This window comes from Scomber scombrus, chromosome 15 (assembly GCF_963691925.1).
Source record: "Scomber scombrus chromosome 15, fScoSco1.1, whole genome shotgun sequence".
Taxonomy (NCBI): Eukaryota; Metazoa; Chordata; class Actinopteri; order Scombriformes; family Scombridae; genus Scomber; species Scomber scombrus.
This window is the reverse complement of record NC_084984.1, coordinates 9,099,444-9,123,709: the sequence shown is the minus strand read 5'-3', so window position 1 is coordinate 9,123,709 and position 24,266 is coordinate 9,099,444. Positions and strand designations below refer to the sequence as shown.

Sequence of the window (24,266 nt, the reverse complement as noted above, 5' to 3'; positions counted from 1 at the left end):
GCAAAACACAGGTTCACTATTCCTGTAGTTTCTTTGTTTTTTTAATCAGCAGTGCCATCCTGAGATTGTGTTACATTAACGCATTGCACTGTAGTCTGTAGTCTACACATCATACATCTGCCACAGTCTGCTGCTGTTTGGGATGCAGTGGAATAGGAGGGTCCATAGTGCGGTGGAAGTGAAGTAGCAGGCGAGCGAGGTGGCAGTGGCACAGCAGTCGAGGGAAGGGCAGCGCAGTGAAGGAACGCAGCCGTGGAGCGCGCTGTGCGCACCGGAGGGACGAGTTGATTGACAGTCGGAGGCACGGAGCGCCCCGTGCGGCACACAAACGGAGCACGCTAATCTCCCTTTACTAGTCTTGTCAATGGCATCTCTGTGAAATACCAGCCAAATCAGAGTGGTGCAAATAAGGGGGAGTCTCTCCATCCCCTGGGGTCGGCATCGGAGTCTTCTCACCTAACAAACGACTAACGAGGAAGCAGCAGTTCTGCGAGCCTATCCCACCCTGTCTTCACCTGTTCAGTCCTAACTGGACACAGTCAGGGCTAACCCGGCGTATCAAACTATCCTGGAAACGGGAGTGGATGGACTAAAAGGTCAGGTTGCACTTTGCAGTCTGAGCCAAAGAAGATTTTCTCGATTCATTGCATGGACTGCGCCCGGTCCTGTCGGGATCGTTTTGGGGTTATTTATTTTTATGTGTTTGTTTTTGGGTATATTCTTATAATTGTGAGCCAAGTTACAAAACCCGAAGCTTGAAAAAAGCCTTTTTATTCTTCTTCAATGGAATAACGGCCAGATATCCAGAAGAATCGGGTGGAAATTAAGTTCCATTTTGGTGCGTAATCTCTGCTGTGTGTGAGGTTGCTGAGCTGCAGAAGTAGTTGTGCCTCCTTCTTTTTCACGTTCATTACTCATTTGTTTTTCACATGGAGTAGGCTGAATCACAGGTAAAGACTTCAAAAGAGCGGGGTTTATTCTCTGTGGCCTGGAACACGCAGGCGGATCTGATGTGCAGATTCTCCGTAGGATGGTAAATGACCGATGGGGAATCATGAACAGCTCTTCTGAACTCGAAGATGGGACTCGGCATAAAAACCAGGTACGTGGCCATATATTGTACAGATGCTATGTGGATTAATGAGGAGTGGTGCATCTGCTTGGTGCAGTGTTACCACGCTCAGTTTGGCGATGTGGCTCTCGGGCGAATCTCTGCACTGTAGAGACAGTAGCTGCAGATGAGCTTTTCCCGACTCCCCGGGCTCTGGCACTTCTGTTCCTGTCATAATGTCTAAACCCACCCGCATATCACACAATCCCCATGGCTACTTCTGTTTAGCGCGACACAACGCTTGAATGTGTCAGTTTAGAGTACTTGAGACAGATATAGATGGAAACTGTGGGGAATAATGGTAAAAATCACAGTAGGCGCTAAATGTGAATAGATGGTTAGTTGTTTGCGCATCTTGGCTGCATGGACACCAAATATTATCAGTTGTCCTCCCCTTGTAAACCCCGGTTATACTTGGAAGTGAAAGTCTGGAAATCGCATCGGTGTTGTTTAGAGTGTTGAAACATGGCTCACAGATATCCTCCAATAGCCATTAACACTCCAGAGCTCTTTAGGCTGTCTCCCGCTCGGATGAATTGAGACAGGAGCAGACGTGCGTTGTGTTGCAGCCAGGCAAGCTCACTTTAGGGAATAGTCAATGTGTTTTCACAAGGTCAGTGGAGGGTTATTGACAGCCCATAAGGGAGAGGGCTCCCCTGAAACACGGAATCGGATTTCGGGGGCACTGATAAAGCTGCCTTGGTGCATTTGGTTGGCTTACAGAATGATTTGCCTCACTCATCGACTAATGAGAAAGATGATGGATTTATTTATCATGGGACTTCGCTGAAAAATGATGTAAAGGTGCTGATGTGAAAACTTCCCCAGAGCCATTATAAAATGATATGACATAGAAGTGAAGTTACGTTTTTGGGATAAAAAACCTGCACTTTTAAAAAATATCAGTAATAGCCTGAATGGCCTGTTGTGAAAAAAGGTAACAGTGTGGAATGTAAATCACCTGACAGGCTTTTATAAATGAGCATTTTTGTCTCACCAGCTGTTTTTCAACAACATAGCTTACTTCAAACCATTTCTAAATGAACATCTTTGTTCTCTGTTATTCTTTTACTTCAAACTAATCACAAGCATTTGGATTGTGCCATTCAGAAAGAAGGAAACATGCCCATTACCATCCTTCTGAAACACCCTTATGGTACATTTCTTGTAATTTAAATAGCCTGACAGGTGTCAGACAATATCTTCATACCCTGTTTTGTGCTGCAGTAAAATTTCATGGCTCGATTTGAGTCATTTGCAGGTGGAGAGTAGTGGCACTGGGCCTGGTGTTTAAGTCCTCAATAAGGTGTAGTTACATTAATATTGATTTATGCAAGGCTGATTGATACGAGGCTGTAGTTAATTTTTCACATATCACAGTCGGCTGATTTTCGTCTAACCACGACTCTTCTAAGGAGGAGCTGATCAATGATTAAAAGGATATGTGCAAAACATTCTGCCTACTGCCTGCAAGCTATTTTATAACCACTTAAAGGTCATGTGAATAGCAAAAATGTCTGTCCTGGGCTTTACCTGAATGATTTTGTGTCCTGTAATGCCAATATTTCTGTCTCAGTTCATCAAAGTTGCCAGAAAAAAAAAAAAATCTTAGATATGAGATACATTTGAATGTTTTAGGTTTTTTTTTCAATTTTCTGTTTTTGAAGAAAAAATCTGAATGACTAAATGAAGCACTAATATGCTGAGTGGTAAGCCTAGAGGATGAAAAGGCAAAATACGTCCCATAACCCCAACTCTCACTCCGGATCAGACGGGGGTAGGTCGTTGGATGAGATGAGAGGTTGTGGGAAATGGGAACATCTAATCTATCTGTCTCCTTCTTCTACGCTCGTTATATTGCTATCACACACAGACACACATAAATACTCTGTCTCTCTCTGTGCGTCTGCCTGTCGCTCTGTAATCTTGAGCAGTACCACCAAACCTTTATCTCCAGCCTCTGTGCTATTGACACAGTCATTTCAGACTCAGTGGGGAAGGGTCGGGTAATAGAGATCTCTTGTGGCCCCTTGTTTGTTTTGATATTACAAAATGCGGTCAAGTATTTGTCTGGTGACTATGCATATTTGATTCGTTGCTGTAGGTGTGCTGTCATCCATGCCCTTTTTGTAACAGATGGAGACCAGTCATAGTAAAGCAATAGTAGAATAGATTCTTGTGCAACTTAAAATCAGCCTTGAAACCTCATTCACTGCATAATAGGCAGCAGAAACTGAGGCTACATGGTCAGATATGTTCTTATGTTTATAAAAATGAGACACTTTAAAGAAACAAAATGGCTACCACGAGTTAGAGCATAATTGGAGGCTGGATAAACAGTGCAACCTCCATATTAACCATTTGTAATGACAAAGAAAGAAAATCAGAGATAAGTCAAGGTCACTGCTCGCCATTATCACCATAGTAATGAAAGGAAGATGAAATAGCAGGGTGGAGAAAACATGTTGGATTTTACATCAAAGTGCTTGTTACAGTTAACTTCTTTTCTCACATCATTTGGGGGGAAAAAACAAAAGAAAAAAGCCTACAAAGAACGCATCTTATAGTGCGGTTAGCTATAGCTGTTTCCATGGTATCATTTTTAAGTCAACAAAGCTCAAGCGACTTTGTCCCAACTCAAATTAATCTTAAATTTCAAATGAGCACTCACAAACATTACATATATACACTGAACACTATATATACTGTATGTATAAGACAGATTTGCTGTACATCTGTCTTTCTGATGCATGCACACACACATACACTCACACACTGTATAGCTGAGAAGTCAGTGAGGCCCAGTAGGGTTGATCACTCGGGTTGGAGGTAATCAATAACATTCTGAGAACTCAAAACTCTCCAAAGCACTGAAAGATCTGTTTGTGTATGAGTATAATAACGTAGAATGCATCTGTTTTCCTTGCCAGCTTACACACCAAAATGCACACACACGCATTACACTAAAGAGCAATATATCCTACAGACAATTTAGGGGATTTTATAGCCTGAGCTATACTTTAGAAACACACACCAACACAAAGAAATCAAAGTCACAAAATCAAATCAATAAGTTGGCAAATCACCTCACTGGCTACAGCACATCAGGCACAAAGCTGTAAAAAGAAGGAAGGTTTGCCTTGACAGCAGACATACTGTAGGTCCACATCTATCAAAAACAGACCCGGCAGCAATCTAATTCAGAAATGATATCAGGATTGCATGAAATCCACAGCACACAAGCACACATGCACACACACCTCTGCCAGGATTTATCAATTTGCACTAACTCACTTTAATACCCACATGTGTGGTGCAGGCCTACACTAGAGGGCTGGACTTTCCTTCATCTACACATCATCACATCAATATATATATATATCATATAATTAGGGCTCAAAGATTTGAGGAAAATATCAAATTCACGATTTCTCTGACCACTACTGTGATTTAAATTCCAGTTATGTTCTATAAATCAGATTACAGACCTGTATTTGTGGTCTGCGATATTCAACAAAATTGTATTAAACAGGATGACAAAGGTATCTTGTTTTCACAGAATCACAAAGAATAATGTTGCTTGTTGTTTAGGACCTCAATAAAATTGTCTATTAAAAATGACCAGTTTAGCTCACATTAATTCAGATATTACATTAGTGGTATACTCATGACATTCAAACGTGTCCCTATGTCAGCATATTGCTGCCACTTAAGGTAATAATGACAAACTACTGCTGAGTCTCATCTGACAAGGTTTTTTTATGTCTGACTAATGGCAACCAATGTTGACAGCACTGCACTCTGCTTAAAGTTACGTTCACTGATCAACAGATATATTTATATATAGCTTTTAAGGCGATACACTTAAAACTATGATATGATATAATATGTGTAGAAGGATTTAACTGACAAATCCTGACACCTCTGTTCACCTGCTGTCTGTTATTTAGACTCCACAAATACTGAGCGATCTGTCTGAAATTGACAGGAGCAATCACTTTGTTTGCCAGTGTACAGATACAAAAGTATAAAAGAAATGACACTAAGTGGTGTTTCCTCTTTCTTAAAACTGTCTTTGGCATGCATAGGGAGAACATGTTAACCAGACAACAGCCAAGATTCCTTGTTTGTTCTTTGGCCAACTCAAAGAGTTAATGTTAATTGACTATGGCTGAGTATATCTTCCACCAACACTTGTCATTATAGCTTGTGAAATCATCAGCCACCAGTTTAAACGTTCAGTTGCTACAGCTTGTTAAGACAACTATGTAAATGATAATTAAAATCACTGGGATTTGAAAATTGTACCCTTTCAAAGCATGATTTTAATTAGTTGATCAACCCTACTTTTAGTGCTGCATGTTTTTGTCTATAAGCTGACACATGACAGGTATATGTTTCTGTTGTAATATTTAATGTAATATTTGGTATGTTTAATATTATAGGACATTTTTCTTAGGCACTGCTACCATGTAAAATTGCTTCTCAATCACAGTATAACAATGTTGTGACTGAAGCTGTACTAGGTGTGAGACGTGGTCTTGCTGTTTTTGTGGGTATCTTTGTCAGACTAATGAACCTGCTGAGCTGGCTGGAGGTATAGGAGGCAGTGGGGACTGGAGCAGAACAGTGCAAAGCAGAGACAGTTGCCTGGTTCACTGGGCTCGTGATTTCCCTGTGGGGGGTCCTGTTATAGCAATTCAATTCTAAAATACTTCAAAAATATTACCCTCAAGGGGTAATTTGAGGCAAGTATGTTTGCAAACAAGTACACATATACATTTCATTCACATACATTTAAAATATATTTTTTTAAAACTCCAAAAGTGTTTCGTTTACAAATGCAGCACGGTCGCTGTTTTTTTTTGTTTTTTTTTCAGAATAACATTTTTTTCAGTTGTATTGTCACTAAATCTCAATCTGTCATCAAACACAGTTCCCAAGTATATGTAGGTCTGGATGATTTCAACACTTACACCATGAATGATTGTTGGAACACTGTCTATATGGTTTTGTGAGTTTACTATGACAGTAGTTCAACTCTTAACAACCTCAGCTTCAGTCTCCCCTACCCCGCTCTGGGTGACATCAAAGAAACACCCGCCAGCAAAAGTTTTCAAGCTCCAAAAGTGCTTCATCAATATGTCACAGATCACAATTTCTGAAAATACAGCTGGTAGAATTCTGCTGTTAGATAAGTTCAACAAGTTAAAATTGGGGCAAATAAACTTTTTTCTCTACGGTATAGACAGTTTTTTGTTGTAAGTGTACGCTCGACTCTGTCACTATGGATGGTAACTGTCAAAAGTGCACGTTTAATGCCAGTGAGTGTGACTGCAAAGTTTTTTGTCTTTGTGTATGTGTGTACATATTGTCTAAGTTCAGTTTGTGCATCCAGCTATACACAGATCACTGTTCAGAGGAGTCAACTATCTCAAAGGAGAGATGGATCATATCAGGCCATGTCAGTGTTTTTTGTTAGCAGCAGTGTGTATTTAGTTGTACAGTATATAAAAGACAGGTTGATTTATTTATGTGGGTCTGTGCACGCTGTGATCGTGTGATCATGTGCCTCTATCAATCAATTGTTCTTTTTAAACAGAGTATGGGGGTGGGGAGTAGAAGGAGAGTTATTCAGTTTATCAAGAAAAAAAAAATCCCTCAGTGTCATTGATTTCCCTTTGGTACAACACTTCACAACAACATTGCCTGTATATTGGCATGCACTGTAAGCCTTAATGTTTCATTCTGTTTCTCATCTTCCAGTGGGCATGTTCTCCTCTGGCACCACTGCTTTTCTAATCACCTCTCTTCCATTGATCCTTTTTTATCATTGCGATGTTATCTTCTTTTAAGGTTTTGGAGACATCCAGATACTATACAAGCTCTGCACAGTTGGAATCCATTGCTTTGGCATTGTTGAATTGTGGGATCAAAACCTAAGTGGTTCATAAGAGTGTAGGCCTATTGTTAGAATGAAGGTATGAATGTGTGAGACAAGTGTGTGTGTTGGTGGATCAAAGTGGTAACGAGCCATTACTGTCAAGTCGTTACGTAAGTGAAAAGTGCTTTTACATAGCAAGTGATTTAGAGCCTTAATAAAGAGGCATGTTATTTTGTTTAGGTTTCTGCTGCAGACAGATGGAACCATTTTGTGTAACGTGCATGTGCAGTAGCCCTGTGACGCTAGGGCTTTACCAGTCGGAAGGTTATTAAAGCATATACCCCAAATGCTTCTGGCCTTGTTCATCTTCTGTTATCTGACCCTCACACTCTTCTATGTTTTTTTCTCATTTTCTCCCTTGCTATGTCTTTTGCTGACATAAAGGGACAAGACATTTCAATAACAACTTTTTGGTGCTGCAAGGTGGCTAAGAAGCCCTGAGAAAGGTGAGGAAGGACAGGGTTAAGAATGAAAAAAATAGGAGTTGATAAAAGCAAAAGAACAAACTTGAGAGTCAGAGTGGGATAACAAAAGACTAACCAGGCTAGAGGAGAGTAAAAAGGACACAGGAGGGTTGGAGAGTTTGAATCACAGTAGGTCCCAGATCATTGCTGAGAAAACAGCAGGCTAGCTGCAATATGACGCAGATACTGTAGAGATTCCAGCTGCTAAGAATCCCACATACCTCCAACAAAGATACAGATACAGGGATGTGCAGAAGATGTTAGAGGAGCAGGGGCCCAAATTCATAAGTAATTCAATAAATATATACTTATATAATGACTACTTTTGCGACACTGTTAAATTGATATTAAAATGTATGTATTTAAAACCAACCCATGACTGACGTTGGTTCAAATACAGCTACGCAACAGTTAAGTAATGTTACATGCAAAGAAACTGAAAAGTGTATTTCAGTATATTCTCCTCACATTTAACCAGCCCAGCTTTTACCTACTGTATTCCACTGACTGACATCCTCACTTGCACTTCTCCTGGCTACATGGCTGCATCTCTCGCCGTCACATTCATCTCTTAGCACATCTCCATAGAAGGTAAAATTGCTTCAGTAATAATGGGCAATAAGAAGGTGATGATATTGTGTGTCTAAGATACTATTACTCTGTCCCAACAAATTAGTTTAATATAATTCAGATATCATATCATCATACTGAGGCTTGAAAGCTGGGATGCCTTTAAGCCACAGCTCGAAAAAAGCAACACATAAGTTTAAGATAAAATGGAAACTGGTTTATAAAAGATTTTAACAGTTAATGTCCTTAATTTTGTTGTATTCCTTCTCTCATGTATCATATCGTAGTTATCTTGTAGCTTGTGGGGGATAAAGAGGCAGACCTTTTTCACAACTTTATAACTAACTTAAACAACTTGAAGAAATGGATTATGTGTCAGTATCCATTACCTGCTTTGGATGCACGATGACAATAACAGCTTATCCGAATGTTATTTCCACCGAGTTCTGTCAACTACAGTTACTTTACCTTGTGGTAAATTATTAACATTAACATAAACTAATATAAATTCAGCTACTACTACTGAATATATTGTTGTGTAAGGCTGGATGGAGCAGGAATAACAGGAATTGCGATTTTTTATTTTTTTTAAACATCCCAGAAAAGGAGGCATTTTCTCTTTTGAAAGCTAAACGGGCAGGGGCTGAATCTCCCTTTGAGGTCTGACTATGCACGTGCCTAATCAGATATATCACACATTGCCGTGGGAGGGAAGAAGCCTTTTTTCACAGTCTATCCTTGGATCTGTTACAAGGCTCATCACAGAAGCCCCAAAGCATCACCAAGGGCTCACTTGCATCCAAAACAACAGCTGCAATAGAAATTGTACCTAATTGATTCGTGATTCTTGGTAATTGTGTTGATTTTACGTACTGCACATACTTTAGGTTTAGTGTGTGTGTGTGTGTGTGTGTGTGTGTGTGTGAGAATGTGTGTAGATATGCGCACATGCACTTACATATCCGTATATATGTGGGGGAGAGCATAATGTGCATGGCTGTTGGTTCCATTCTGTGTCTTACTGTCTTTGACTAAATGTAAAGAAAGCAAAGCTGAGTAGGGAACATAAGGAAGACACCGCAGGGCAAGGTTATACTTTACCTTCCAGAGCATGTATTGACAGATGTGTCAGCAAGCTGACCTGATGGGCAGGGTTTCACAGCAGAAGAGCTAAAAGTGTGTGAGCGAGAGGGAGACTAGGCAGACGAAGGCATTAGATTTCCATCTGCAGGATCCAGCCCCTCATGCGTGTTTGTGTGTGTGTGTGTGTGTGTGTGTGTATATATATACGTATCTATATCTATTTAGAAACATGAATGAGGGAAAAAAAAACTCCAAAGGAAAGATAAATGTATGTACTCCCCCCCAAATAAGTTTACTGTGGAAGACTGTAATATTGCCATTCTGCAATTTATTATTCACTTCCCTGCTAAATCATCATTAAAAATGCATTGGAAATCACCTGTGAGAGGCAGATGAGAGGTGTGCAGATGGAGGGAAAAGAGTGGGCTGGAAATGAGGCAGAGTGGTGGAGTGAGGGATGAGAGAGACACAGTGTGTGCATGTGTTACGGAGTTCACTCATCTTGATGGACAACTAGCCAGGGCTATTCTGCTGACAGATTGGGCTCTATCTCCATATCTGCAGTGAGAAGTGTCCAATTTCCTCCTGGCGATTTCAATCTGAGAGTTAAAGAGCTCTGTTCGTGTGACACTAGAGTCTTGATCAAATAGAAATGTGAGATTTGGCTTGTAAGAGAACATACTTCCCACAACATAATGGACTTATCCTTTTTGTTCTCTGTGCTCATCATTAATCAACACTCTCAAATTCTCATGCATGCGAGTGCGCATGGACAACAAATTACATTCACACAGGAGCTCAGTTCTCTTTTGTGGTAGGTTACGTGTCTTAGTAAGAATGCAGACTGAACATAAAATAATTAAGGAATTAATTAGACTATCAAATCCAGTGAATAATTTATGATAAATGGAGTTTAATCAATCTGTTCTGGCCATTGGATCTTGAGCAGAAGAATATTATAAGACAGAGGGAGGAAGATGAGAAGGCAATTTTAACTTAACTTACACACAATTACCCTGAAAACTGCTGGAATACAGAAAATGCCTGGCAGCGAACCAGAGCTGATTGCTAAAATAGTGATGTAAGAGTTTGGCATCTGTTCCACTTCTAGTGTTTACAATGCAATGTTATCTTTGTGTTAAACCAACAGACTGCCTGTGATTGAGCTGCATTGTTTTCTAACTTTCTCGTACTTTTTAGTCTCCCTAAAATCACATTATTGGTACTCCTTTGAGCTAAATAGAGTCATTTCCACAGGAAACTGGCTTCATATATTTACCTGCTAATGACTTGCTTAAGCTAACGGAGAAAACATAATAGCATCATTATAGGCCAGGCACCATCAGGTGTCTCAAGGTTAATAGCAACATTAATTGACTAGAGGGATGAAGGCTGAGAAACCTTTGTTGTCCCTATTAATAAGTATTCTTGATTTGTGAATAGAATACAATAGTTGAATGATTGCCTCGTTATTCAATGCCATGTGAGGTGAAATATATCAGAAAAACAGGAATGAGCAAAGAATCATTTTTCATAGATGTTTTAAGGTACATTTCTTACAATAAACCAAAGAGGAAATGTACCGTAAAAAACGGTGTATAAGATGCATCTATAACACTTTTTTTTTTTTCATTTAAAAGTGAGGTGTGTCCTATACACCAGTAAAATGCAAAGAGAGGTTGGATATGATTATAGGTATGTAAAGGGTCATCCACACTAAGAATGATAACTATAACAATAACTATAACTTTAAACATAATGATGTTAGCGTCCACGCGCTGCATGCTCCAGCTGTTTCGTCAGCTAATGAAAATAAATGACCTGTTAATGCTGTATGTTGTACGGAAAAATGATTGTGTGTTGATCAGAAGTATTTCGGGACACTAGTTACAGACCAAACAGATGATGAAGCGCAATGTGCAAAAGCGCGACTCGTGTGTAGTAGGCTATTTGCACACAGCGACAGCTCTGAAGAGTTTTTGGGACCTCGAGTGAGCACACAGCTACACACTGTATTAATTATGTAATATTACTGTCTTCTTTTAAAAGGTTTAATTGAAAGCCTAACCCGAACCCAGTCCATTAACCATTAACCCGACACACTGTTTCAGGTGTAATATGTGTATTTTGATTGTTTTTCAATTCAAATCAAATTCAGAAAGTTTTTGAGTATAAACACGTGTTTATAAATCAATAACTACATGGTGCATTCAAATAACCCAGTCTTTATAGAAAAGCTGTTTTCCCCAGCATGACATCCCCCCAAAATAGACTGCGTCTTATGTCACAGTTTTCATGGTCAACTGATCACTCCCCAGCAAAATCTAATTCTGCATTTTTTTAAATGTAGCTAAAAATGTACATTGACATACCTCAAGTTATGAAGCATATCGTCAGTGTCATCCATGCAGCAAAACAGCCAAGTTCCCATTGATAGAAATGACATTCATTCATCTGAAACAGAAATGGGATTTTTCTTTTTTTAATCTGTGATCTGCAAAATGAAATGAAAACTTCACGAAGGAGGTAAGGTGACTGATAGGAGGATGAGCAGAGCATTAGGAGTTAGGATAGTTTGAGGAGAGATATAGAAAATGAAATGATGCATGAAAATATTCAGAACTAGACAGACAGAGAGGGAGGCACAAAGAGATGCAGAGATGTATTTATTGCAGCTATCCTATTAAACAGTTATGACAAACTCATAGCTAATATATTAACAGACTTATCCACCAACATCCATTATTTATTCATCATCAAAAATTCAATCTGGCAGACGTGTGTGCCATTATTCAGATGTGCTGGGGGAAAGTGGCACATTTGAATAAATGAGGAATTGTAGGACTGACTCCCATGGCTTGTTGTTATTCTAAAACCCTCCCTGTAAATGATTCAAACATTAAATCAATCAAAAAATGTAGAAGAAGGATTGATGTTGAGAAAAATCCCGTCCCTAGCTAGCATAGCTGGGTTTATTATACTGTATCTTTGGGAAGAAACATTAAAATGTTTTTGACCTATTTTTAAAAAATCGTGGATGTTGGATCTGGCTGTGTCGTACACATTTTATTAACAGGAAAGGAAAACATTATGTTTTCTGCACATTTTAACTTGCATCTGTAATTTCCAGGTGATTTCTGACCCCCTGCTTTGGCTGAAGTAGACAAGCTCATATTTACTATATTTGGTTATTTCTTGTTTCCGCTGGTGAAATTCTGCACCTCTCTGCAAAACCTAAGTCTGAATGAGATTGGATATGGAAATGTAGAGAAGTGCAGACCAGTAGTTTCTGCTGATGTTGTGGAACTTGGCAGCATGGAGAACAGGACGTATTCCTCAGAGAAACAAACACGGGCATACAGACAAGTCTTTGCAAGCAGACACATAAAATGAGGCACACATGCACAGACATACTCTACAGTTAGTGTTGTACATTAAAGAAAATAGAAGCTACAGTGAAAGGTACACATTGAAATGTTAGTAGACATTTTCTAACATGACAATTGTGCAAGAAGTGTTGCGTACATTTTTGGTGGGAACATGAACGTATGCACCAAATTTCATGGCAATCACAGATATTATATTTTTATTGTATGCAACAGTTCTGTTATAGAGTTTAATTATGCTAGTAGCGACTAATGTAGCCTCGAGCCACTAGTTTTTAGTGGGAATGAGTATTGGACAACAGAGGTCTGAAATGATGTAGTTTCTAGCTTTTAATTTTATTTTTTTGTCATTTTCAAACTTCTTTAGTCTTTAGTCCTAACTGATGTTGCCTTAAAGGACCTGTCTGACTTAGTGGCATCTAGTGGTGAGGTTGCAGATTGCAACAAATTGAATAACCCAGCCCCCCTTCCCTTTCTAAGTGCGCTCTGGGCTATTTTAAAAAGATGGTGGTGCAACATGGTGGGTAGACATAAAAGACTCATTCTAAGGTAACAAAAAACAAAAAGATTATTATTTTCAGGTGATTATACATTTATTAAAACATGAATGTCATATTCCATTTGTGCTTAATAGAACTATTTTCACATAAGCGGCAGTGCTCCCTCTACCTGTAAACAGACTTTGATAGGTAAAATTGGTGGAATTTTTCAAAACTGAGGTACAGCCTGTACAGTTCAGTTTTGGACCAACTTGTTCAAAATATTGAGGTATCAGATAAGGTTTAGAGCAGTCTAGAAAGGTATTTATTTTGTATTAGAAGCAGGTTTGGAAAATGATGAACAGAACCAGAAATCCACATTTTAATATTACCCAGATTTGTTTTACACATTGAGAAGAAATTATTCACAGTAGAATAGATTAACATTACAATAAGGTAATGATTAAAATGTATGCATATTATCAATAATAAAATTTGACATCCTCAGTCATGGGGAGATTATTCAGTCATAGCATGATTTGTCTATAGGACTTCCCATTCATTGCTAGCCTCATTCAAGAGCCATTATCTGTCCTCCATCTTTGTATTATTGTGTTTTTAGAATATTTTTTGCTCATCAGATATTATGTAAAGTCTTGTGGAGAACATATGAATGCACTCTGGGAGCTGCAGTTAAAATATAGCTTAAAAAGTAATTTTTCCTCCTACAAAATACCCCTCACTTTCATCGTTGCTCTTTATTGGAAAACTTAAATGGATTTTTTTCTGGTTAAGTTGTCAGATAATCAGGTATGTGTAGTTCCAGTCTGAGTTAGTCTGGGATTGTAAAAGCTCTTATACAGCTGAGCCTGTCAGCACTGGGCTGTGTCTCAGCCATTTGTCTGCCACCTTTAGTCAAATCTTCCTTACAAATGCAATGACTAATAGATGAAGTTTGCAAGAGATGGGGATTTACGGAGAGTGTGAGGGAACTTATTTGGAGAAACAAAAGAAACAAGTCTGATGTCCAGAAATTTTGGGAGAGAAGTTCAGAGAAGCACATATAGAGGAAACAAAGTTGATTCTTTTTCTTCTTCTTTTTTGTCAACAACATTGGATTTGTAGCTAGATAGAAATGGTTATTGTCTTCAGCTCTGTTTAGGTCTTCAGCTTTATTTCAGTGTATTTTAAGCGTATCCTCTCTCTCTATCTCTCTCTGCCTCTCTCACTTGGGAAATGGAATCTGGCAGTCTCCTCGCAGGCACCTATAATGTGGCAACATAAGAAATCAATCAGACTCAATATTTCTACAGCCCCTCAGCTCACATTGATTTATTGCAAATGTGTTGACGATGAAGAGATAAACTATTTAGCACTATAGGGCAGGATGGCCAAGGGGAGTGGATGTAGGAGAGAAGGATGACGGGATGATGACAGGTTTGGGATGAGAGGTCAGGGGGAAGAGCGAACAAAGAGGTGGGATCTTGGTTTGCTGACCTTTGTTTTGGTAGGTTGACATTGTTCACTTCTGAGGTTAACGCGCTGTCTGTTATCAGCCAACCGGGCAAAGAAAATGATGATAATGTATTTTATATTTTGGATAGCTTTGATGTGTTTGCTGTGTGCTGTGGTTTTTCAGGATGTGGGGCATGACAGCTGCTGTCAGCCTGTAGTGAGATGGGTCAGGGGTCACAGAAACAGAGGTGGCTTAGATTCTCACCAGACACTGTCAGTTAACTAACAAACTCACAAGCAGTGTAGGGGAACACTACTTTTTAAAAGTAGCTAATTACATTACAAAGTTACTGCCATTAAAAAGTAACTTGTTACATTACAGTATTACTTTCTGAGCAAAGTAACTTGCTAGAGTACTTTTGTGTTACCGAAAAAGAAAACCCCTTCGTAATTCCTTGTAATTCCTCTGTAAATCTTTACACTAATAGCAAGAATAACAGACACAATGTCCCATTTACAGCTCTTTATTTTACTTAAGTGGCCTCTCAAACATATGCCCACATACAAGTTATAAAACTACATGCAGGCTTTTTAAACACATCCCTACATCACTGCAACAGGGCAGTTCTTGCTCTTATTTAATCCCAAAAAATCTACTACTTTGTAACGTGTTGATACCTCTGTTAATATTATTTCGGATGTTTAGTGTGTGTCACCTTTGTGTCTTACATGTCATGACTTTTGTGATTTTCAGTTATTTTTATATTGTCATGTCAGATGTCTATGTTGAAAAAAATCAAAGCTTCAAAAAATGGTTGCTTTGTAGCCTTTGTTATTCTATGGTTGTGTTCATATTGTCCACTCGCATGTTTTGGATTTGAGAGGTTTCCATTTTGAGTAAAGAACAAGGACAATAATTGAAATCCTTCTATTACTGTGTGTTTACGTAACTTCCAGATTGATGAGCATCACTGTCAAAATGTGACTCCATTTTTCAAAATGTCTGCTATTTTCCAACTAAATTATTACCATATTAAAGTTGTAATTTGTATCTAACGCATTTCGTAATGGCTTGTTGACTGTTGTTACTGATTTGAGTCACTTTCAATCTTTGCATTTCTTAAAACTCAAAACCAATTATCTTGCCGTTGCCACTCAATTATGACTCAGAGCAATTTCATATTTCATGCTCACACAGCTCAGGGGGATATCTGGAGGAATGCCTCACCAGTAAATTTTGTTTTTTCTATTTTATACATCTCAAGAGTGAAAGGCTTGTTTATCCATTTTGGTGAAGACTGTCGGAGGGGGAGACAGAGTAAGAGCTCAATGGTAGCTTGGTGTATTTATATCATGGGCATACACTTAGAGACACCGGGGGGGGGGGGGGGCTGATGGAGATGAGGATTGAAATGGATTACTGAGATAGAACAGCACTACTGAGAGAATGAAATCTTATGTTTTTATTAGGCCTTCATAAAATACACCAGCAGCAAAACATACGTCTGTCCATGGCCATATGCAGCTCAGCAGAGCGGCTGAGGCCCTCTCTCTGCGGGGGCTGCGAGACTGATTGAAGGGGTTAAAGAGGAGATTAAAGTGATAATGTACATCCCTAATCCCCAGCACTTTAAGAGGGCAAAGAGGCAAAACTGCCTCCAACCACAGAGCTGGACATGAAGAGGATGCATCAATAGTCATCAGGGTCAACCATCACCATGGCAACAGATTATTCTGAATAATTATCTGCCATATGTGCCTTGTCACAATTAGAAGTTGGCTGTGAGCTGGGTCACGGGTCAAATGCTGATCAGAGTATTGAGAGTGGTGGTGAACGTAACCCCCTACACCGTTTATTAGAATAAAATTCAGCTTACTCATCGCATCTGTCACACAACCTGCACTCTGCTTCTAAGCAGATATTCTTAGAGATGTGATGCTACCAGCCACATCATTTTGTTGTAGTGGCTTACTCTAAATGTCACTGCATACTGTGCAATATCCCCCTTTTTCAATAATAGATCTTACAAAATGAAAATCTGGAAATAAATAAAAATGGATTTATGATTTCAATCAGAATACTAAGCTTCTTGAATCGACTTTTTGGCTGAGTGGAAAGGAAATGACTGTGTGAAGAAAGTGTGCAAATGTGAGCTGACAGAGGTTTGGAGAAAAGAAAAAAAAGAAAAAACTTTTGCGGTTCGTTCTCACAACCAAGCCTTCCATTAGGAGTCCAGACGTTTTAACTCATCACTGCAGTTCTCTCGCAGGAGTTATACAGAGAATGCTTCATTTCCCATAAAGCCTTGTTCACACTAGTACCCTGGGAAAAGCAGCAACAAGGTGCAAAGTGGTTTATCCATTATCGTGGATCATTTATTCTGTCACTTTGGCCCATGTGAGAAAAGTAATTTTTAGTGAGATACCTCTCTATGCTGTTTACCATCCTGTGTCAAAATCTGTCTGTCTTTCAAAAATCACTTTTTTCCATTCAGATATGCTATTCAACTGGATAATTAAAAGGAAAACAGCTGTGATTCTGCCATATAGTTAAATACGTTTTATAGTGAAAACACAATGTTCAATCTGCAATAAAAAAATCTAAATCACAATTTCACCCTTTACTTTACCTTTACTTCATTTTAATTGAGTCTCTTCATCTAATTGTGAATTAGATACAAAACACTTTGAGGATTTCTAGGGGAGTGAAAAATGTAATGGTGGCTTAAAGGTTTTATATGTATGATTCAGAAATTCCTTCTCATTAGTGACACCGGTGGCCATTAAGTGAGCTGCCGTCTACATCCTGCTGCTCACGCTCACTCGCATGCTTAGAGCAAGTTGCAGTGCAAGACTATTGCAGGTGGTGTCTTTTTCTTCACTTAAACTTCTCATAATAACACAAAAGATCTCTAACGTTGTGTTTTGCACAGTTTTTCTGCAAAGCATCTCTTGCTCCCATTCAAAAACCAAAAGAAATACAAAAGGGTCATGCTATGTTCTGCTATCATTCTAGGGCTTGTTTTCTGCTCCTTTGTTGAGGAAATGTGTGTGTGTGCTCAGGAGTGGGCGACTTCTCATTGTGCGGCTGTTTTGTTGTGAAATGTGCAGGGTGTTTATAGTCAGATAGCACCGTTTTTGTTATGTTATTGTTGTGTAATGTTGTGTCTTTATGCTAGTTGTTTGTTGTTGTTAGCGGTAGAGAGGCAAGAATGTCACATCCGTATGATTTTGCAGAAAATCCAGGCTGTTGCAGACAACCAAGAAAGTCAGGGAAAGTCTCATTCATCATGTTATGTTACAACCTGTTCACTCATCAGCCATAAAAAAAACCCAAAAACAATTAAAACATGTAATTTGCTCAAACGTTCTTACATATAGAACCTTTAACCAGTATCCACAATACCTCTGGGTTATTACTGTGAGCTGTCAGATTGTGTGATATGCACAATGACACCACATGACACTGCTTTTCACTGATCAAATTTGTCACATCATGCCAGGGTGCAGCCACTGCCGATACCTTTAGAAAGCAGCCTGGATGCATTCAGACAAGCCACTTACATTTAAACACCAATAAACCCCCAATGCACTACTTACATGTGTGGTCTATTAGATTGTCACCCATCACCATTAGAAGCCACTTGGAGCCCTCTGGCATTCTGGGAAAATAATTACATTCTTTCTGCGTCATAATTACTGCCTTGAAAGTGTCTCTTTTGCTCACTAACAAAGCAGCCTCTTACTCTTTCTCTGTCTTCCCATTCCTCTCTCCCCAAGCTCTGTCTTTCTCATCTGTAGTCTGTTGTCTCTGTAGACACTAATGAAGTGGTTTAATCTCACAACTCCAGAGGAATTGTCAGCAGTGGACTACATTAATTAAGTTCTTGTGTGTCTTCGTTTTAAAGTTTCCACATTTTCAGAATGGGTCTACCATATAAACATGTTCACCATCATCACCTGCTGTTGCTGTGAGACTCATTTACAGTTGGTAGACTGTAAGGATGTGTGTGCGTATTGGCGCAATGTGTTCATTAATTAGTGAAAATGAAACTAATGTAGTTTTGTGCTGTGAAAAGTTTAGTAGCACAGTGATTTCCCATTTGGAACTTTATTCAACTGTATGAATCCGCCCAAATCAAATCGGTTGCCATCTTGATCTATTATTCTGTAATCCCCTGCAGGAAATCACAATAAGATTTGTTTTGCTTAGCTGCTCATCTGATCCGGTTGTTTTGATGCAGAAGCATTAGAGGATATATGCCGTTTTTTGGGTTTTTTTTTTAAACCTCTAACTAATGCACTTATGTACTCATTGCAGCAAGTTGGGATGAAAAATCTGTCAGATGTGAAGTGAGTTTGAGTTATTATATAGTTCCAGTTGAGTAAACATAGTCAATAGCTTGTCTGTTACTTCCAGAGTATGACTGATGTTTAGTACCTGCTAACTACACTCAACTGGTCTATTTATGCAGTCACTCTACTTTGATTTAGTTCCTGCCTTCTTCAGAGTCTTCATTTGGATTACATTTTCTTTGACATTGCCTTACTGCATTCATGGGGAAAAAAGCGACAGTTGTGGCAGTTCCTTTTACCAACAGCCAGAGAGCAAGCCACTGCTTCTGCTCTCATATTTGCCTCAATCCCAAGGATTCAGACTGTTGACTTAGGATCTTTTTTGAATAAAGTGTACCTCCATTTTCACTTCACCAGCTAAAGAAGCTCTTTTCTTATTTGCACAGAAGTGCTAAATTGAAAGTATTACGCATTAAACCAGGTTACAATTTGGACTGCATTAACTGTGCCCTCAGATATTGACACACTTCAATTTTCCACAATCAGTTGAGGTGAAAGTTGTTGCATGTAGTATTAAATTACTGCATAATTTTCTGAATACTTTAACTACATTAGATTACAATATTTTATTAACCAACCTTGTGGAAATGTGAAGCTTGTATGTATCCGATCTTGCACACAGTGGAAACTATGTAAAGAAAAGACTGCAAAATACATTCTACATACAACATGATACCTTATTGCCCTAATCAGTTCCCCTAAAATGGCGTTCAATTGCTTTCCTTAAGAAATGGAAAGCAGTGCTAACTGTATGTGTTTGCAGTTATATTTATTTATTTATTGCAGTGGTGGTAGTGTTTTATGCATAATGCTGTTTCTGTTTGCATTTTATTTTCATTAGTTTTGACCTTTTGCCAGGACAGGACCATATATATATATATCATGTTATTCCATGGCAGGTAATCTGTTTTTTGTTATCTTTTCTTTTCACAAATTTCAAAACTAAACATTTATTCATATGAGATCTCATTTTAAGAGCCTGTTCTCCCAAGAAAAACTACCATATAGGTTGTAAATTCAGTCACCAAAAACTACCTATAGTTACGTTTGAGTGATAGATGCCATCAAGCATCCACAGTAATTATGACCCAGTGAAGTGACGCAGTTCAGATGATTTCTATATGGTGACTATTTTATTAAGAGGAGGCAGGTTTGGGTGGATGGCTAGATAATTAGTTAGACCAGGGTTTTTGTGCCTAAACTTAACCAGACCTTAACCACAGTGTTGTCCACCATAAACACAAAACATAATTATTTTAAAAGTGATTTGGAAACCAGCATATTACGCTCCTGTTTTGGAAAGCAGCATATATCGCTCTAATAGGTAATTCTGGAGTGCTGGTACAAATGACCTATGTAATCTTTTGGAGGACTTGCATTTTAAGCAAATTACACAATTTCACATACATTTCCGAATAGCTTATACCACCTCTTGAAAAGTCAGTGATCAAACCCCCACACTTTGCATGAAGAGGCCCCTTCATGATGTGTGCCTAAACTGACTGTATTCAGTATGTACTGCACGCATTGACCATTGCTTCTGAGGGGTTATTTTGCACAGAAATTTAGAATGCTTCCATTATAGCGAAGGCCCTTCTGAGAAAATTGCTTTTGCATTTATGAGAAGTGTCACTATCAGTAGTAGCACTATGCTGTTGGCATGCTGGGTATATTCATAACTGCTAACTAAGCTCATATCATCCAAGGAGGGCTGAATCAAGGACAGCGTGACTTGGTTGTAGATACTCGAAGATGTTTCACCTTTCATCCAAGGGGCTACTTCAGTTCTAACTGACTGGTGCAGGTGTAGGTTTTCTACCTTTATTTCTTTTATTTCATGCTCCATCTTTCACACAAAAAGCACAGAGAGGTGAGATATTGCACTTTAAAGGTTAGAGGAACGCTTTGTTTTTCACAAAGAAAAAGTCTGCAGTCCTCGGAAGTTCAAACAAGTGTGATTAAGGTGTTATTTGGTAAAGAACAAAAAAGCTCATAAACAAAAGTTGTCCAAGGCACACTTCTGGCAAAAAAGTTTAAGAGGCTTTACTCAGAAAGCTGTCATGGTGATTTAAAACAAGAAAAGAAAAAACAAAGACAAAACACTGTTCATGTTAAAATAGATCTATGTTACCACCCATAGTGTAGTGGTACAAATAGCCCTCTTCAGGGTGGTGCTCTCAGCACACAGTTTCCCCTTCAAGATAATTGCAAACACCTGAACAGAAATCCATTGAACTCACAGTTGAGAAATGCATAGTATGACCTCTTGATAGCTCTCCAAAGCAAGGAAGAAAATGATTATAAGAAAAATAATGAGAACAAATTAAGAAAAAAAAGATATACTGTACAGACAAGATTAAAAGAATATATCAATATGTACCAATTTACAGCAGCACAGGCACCCGACAACATCAGAACAACTACAAAAGAGGACTGAAAAGAGGACTTGCTTCATTTAGTTTTGATGGTTTCTAGGCCTTCAACCATAAGGTTGACTGGATTACTGTTGTTTACATTATAAAAGTGTTTAGCCATAGGGTAATCCAAGTAAACTTTTCGGATAGCATACTTACTGTATGCTCAGAGACTCTGTCCCAGTCTCTTTGTCCGGCCTATGTAAAAAACAACCACAGGTACAAGATAAATGGTACACAACAACCATACTGTTACAGTTGATACATGTTTTGATGTCATACACCTCATAAGTCTTAAATTGTAACCGAATTCCTTACATTCCTTTATCTTAACACAATGGTTGCAAAAGCTGCATGTGGAAGTATCCTTCAATGGTCGATGAAGTTTTTTTGTTTTGTTTATTATTAACAGGGAGATGGCTTGGCACTAACATCCCGTAATGTAGGGGCTCTCTTGAAACTGGTCTTCAGAGAGGCAGGAAAAACTTCCCCAAGAATAGGGTCACTTTAATGAGATTCCAGTTTGAGTGTATTATCCTTTTTATGGGATTTGCTAGAGAACTGTATCCTGTGACGAAGTAAACCTGATTTTGTCCTGAGAAATTTCTTCTCTTTTTCAGATCAAGAGGTAGACTTGGGCTTTTTTGAAAGCATTCTAGACAGTTTTTTTTATTTTTTTGCTACTCTGTGCAAAGCAGTCTGCCAAGATTATAGCTTGGTTTTCAAACTCTTGAACAGTGTCACAAATACATTGAAGATGTTGGAATTGGCCAACAGGTTGTCCTAAAGCCAATTAAGATGGAAACGATCTGATCTCAGCACAGCGTTTTTGTCAGTTCCTTTACTGTAATCTGAAACTGGCCATCCTCACCCTTAGAGATAGTCTGTTGTTAGCGTTGTTAGTGTTCAGTAATCCTTTTCCCATGAACCTAAAAATGGCTGACATAATTAAGAGCAAAACAAGCCCTTATTGCTGATGCTGAGTGTGCAATTGGTCTTGGATAAGAAATACGTACAGTACATCCTGAAAGATGACCAGTGAACTCGGAAGGAAGCAAAATGTCTGTGTGCCTGTTCCATAGAAAGTGTTTCAAAGCTTTCAATCCATCGTCATGGTCAATATTAGCATAGAAGGATTCCACTTCCAAAGTTACTAAGAGACATCAGCAGCAATTCTCATTTCCTGTAGGACCTTTAGAACACGAAAAGTGTCCCGGATGTATGAAGTCAGTTGGTGAGTCAAAGGCTTAATATGAAACTCCACAAACTGAACTGAGAGGCAGGCTCTGTAAAGGATCCATTAGATGATATAATAGGCCTCCTTGGAGGAGATTCAGATTCTTATGAGCCTTGGGGAGAATGTAAAAAGTGGGTATCCTAGGATGTGCACACTACAAGAAGTAGTGTTGTTTAGTAATCTGCCCTGCCTGTGGACAGCATTTCTCTCAATGTCTCCTGTGTGTTGCTTAATGGATTTGAGGACAGCTTATGATAATATTCGGGGTTATCCAATTGCTGTAAGGCCTCTTCAACATATTTGTCCTTATCCATTGCCACTCTGTCAACTGGTTTTATGATAATTGACTCATTCTTGGCTTGACAATCAAAGCTTGTTTTGGGATTTGGTCAAATTCAAAACAGTCTAATCAGGTATAGAGAACAAATTCTCAATGTCAAAGTCCAGTAAAGGCAGTTAGAGTTATATTTGATACTGGAAGCATAAAATGTCACTTAGGTCTGAAAAGAAAACTTGGGGCCGTATTGACATCTCTCATTTTGGTGTTTTGGTGGCACCACACTTACAGATGGAGGCAGCAGTTCAATCTAAATAGATCCATCTTGGTGTGAAATTCATTCGTGTGTAGGTGAGGGAAAAGTCCTTGCGACAGCACACTGACACAATCTGGGGTAGCGGGTGTCTTCAATATAGTAGTTACTGTATTTTCTTGTTTTGATTCCTGAGGTTCTGCGATTGCTGTTGCCCCATTTGGTATCTGTATCCCTGTATGTGTCCTTTCCCTCGTTGTTTTGTTCTATTCACGTTAGACTTGTGGGTTTTGGCCGCTCCTCCAAAAATCCAATGTAGATAAGGCAGCTGGGGAGGATGCAGTGAGATAAGGGCTGGATTCTTTATCACTTTTGGTGAAGTTGAAAATAAAGGTCTCTGCTATTTTGTGTGTAGTCCACCTGTAAATCTTGCCTTCTTTGTAGTCATTTTGTTTGTTTGTGATACCACAACTTGGGTCTATTACAGGAAAGTTGGGTTCATATAGAAACCCATGACCTTAGAAGACCAATATCCAATCTAGCACGACTCCTCCTAGGGGAGAGAATGAACACGCAGCACTTACCACCCGATAGCACTCAACCAACACATACTGCAGTCACGCATTGCCACACACACACACACACACACACACACACACACACACACACACACACACACACACACACACACACACACACACACACACACTATTACAAATACATTCAGTTTTTCACATAAATGAAGTGCTACACCCACAGACAAACATACATGGTCAGTTTTTGGGGACATTGCATAGACTTAGCTTCATTCCCTGCAGACTAACCCTAACCATACTGACCTAACCCTAACCCTAACCCTAACCTACCCAACTGTCCCAAAAGTCTGCCTTTTTCTAATTGGGGACCCAGCTTTTGTCACCAATTTGACAAGCTGTCCACAATAAACTGGTCTAAAGTCTAAAATGTTTCCCCAAATATAGCCTGTGACTCATAGGCAAACAGTGTGACTGAAGGAGGAAGCACCACATTTGTCTTGTACCATCAGCATAAAAATCTGATCTCTTTGCCAAGGTCAAACTGTCAAGATGGAGGGTATCCCTTGCGTGCAAACATAGTCACAGACATAGATGTACACAAAAAGATAGATGGAGACAGAAAGACAGACGGATAGAGATACACACACACACACACACACACACACACACACACACACACACACACACACACACACACACAC

At 39.0% G+C, this 24,266-nt stretch overlaps 1 protein-coding gene across 2 annotated transcripts in view; it reads left to right on the top strand.

Annotated features, from left to right (window-relative positions):
- Positions 1-1,030: 1,030 nt before the first annotated feature.
- fibcd1b (fibrinogen C domain containing 1b) overlaps positions 1,031-24,266 on the top strand; it is a 111,612-nt gene continuing 88,376 nt past the window's right edge. For both annotated transcript variants that reach the window (XM_062434677.1, XM_062434676.1), the window contains exon 1: positions 1,031-1,102. In XM_062434677.1, coding sequence (XP_062290661.1) covers positions 1,031-1,102 — 72 coding nt within the window. The remainder of the gene's footprint in view (positions 1,103-24,266) is intronic.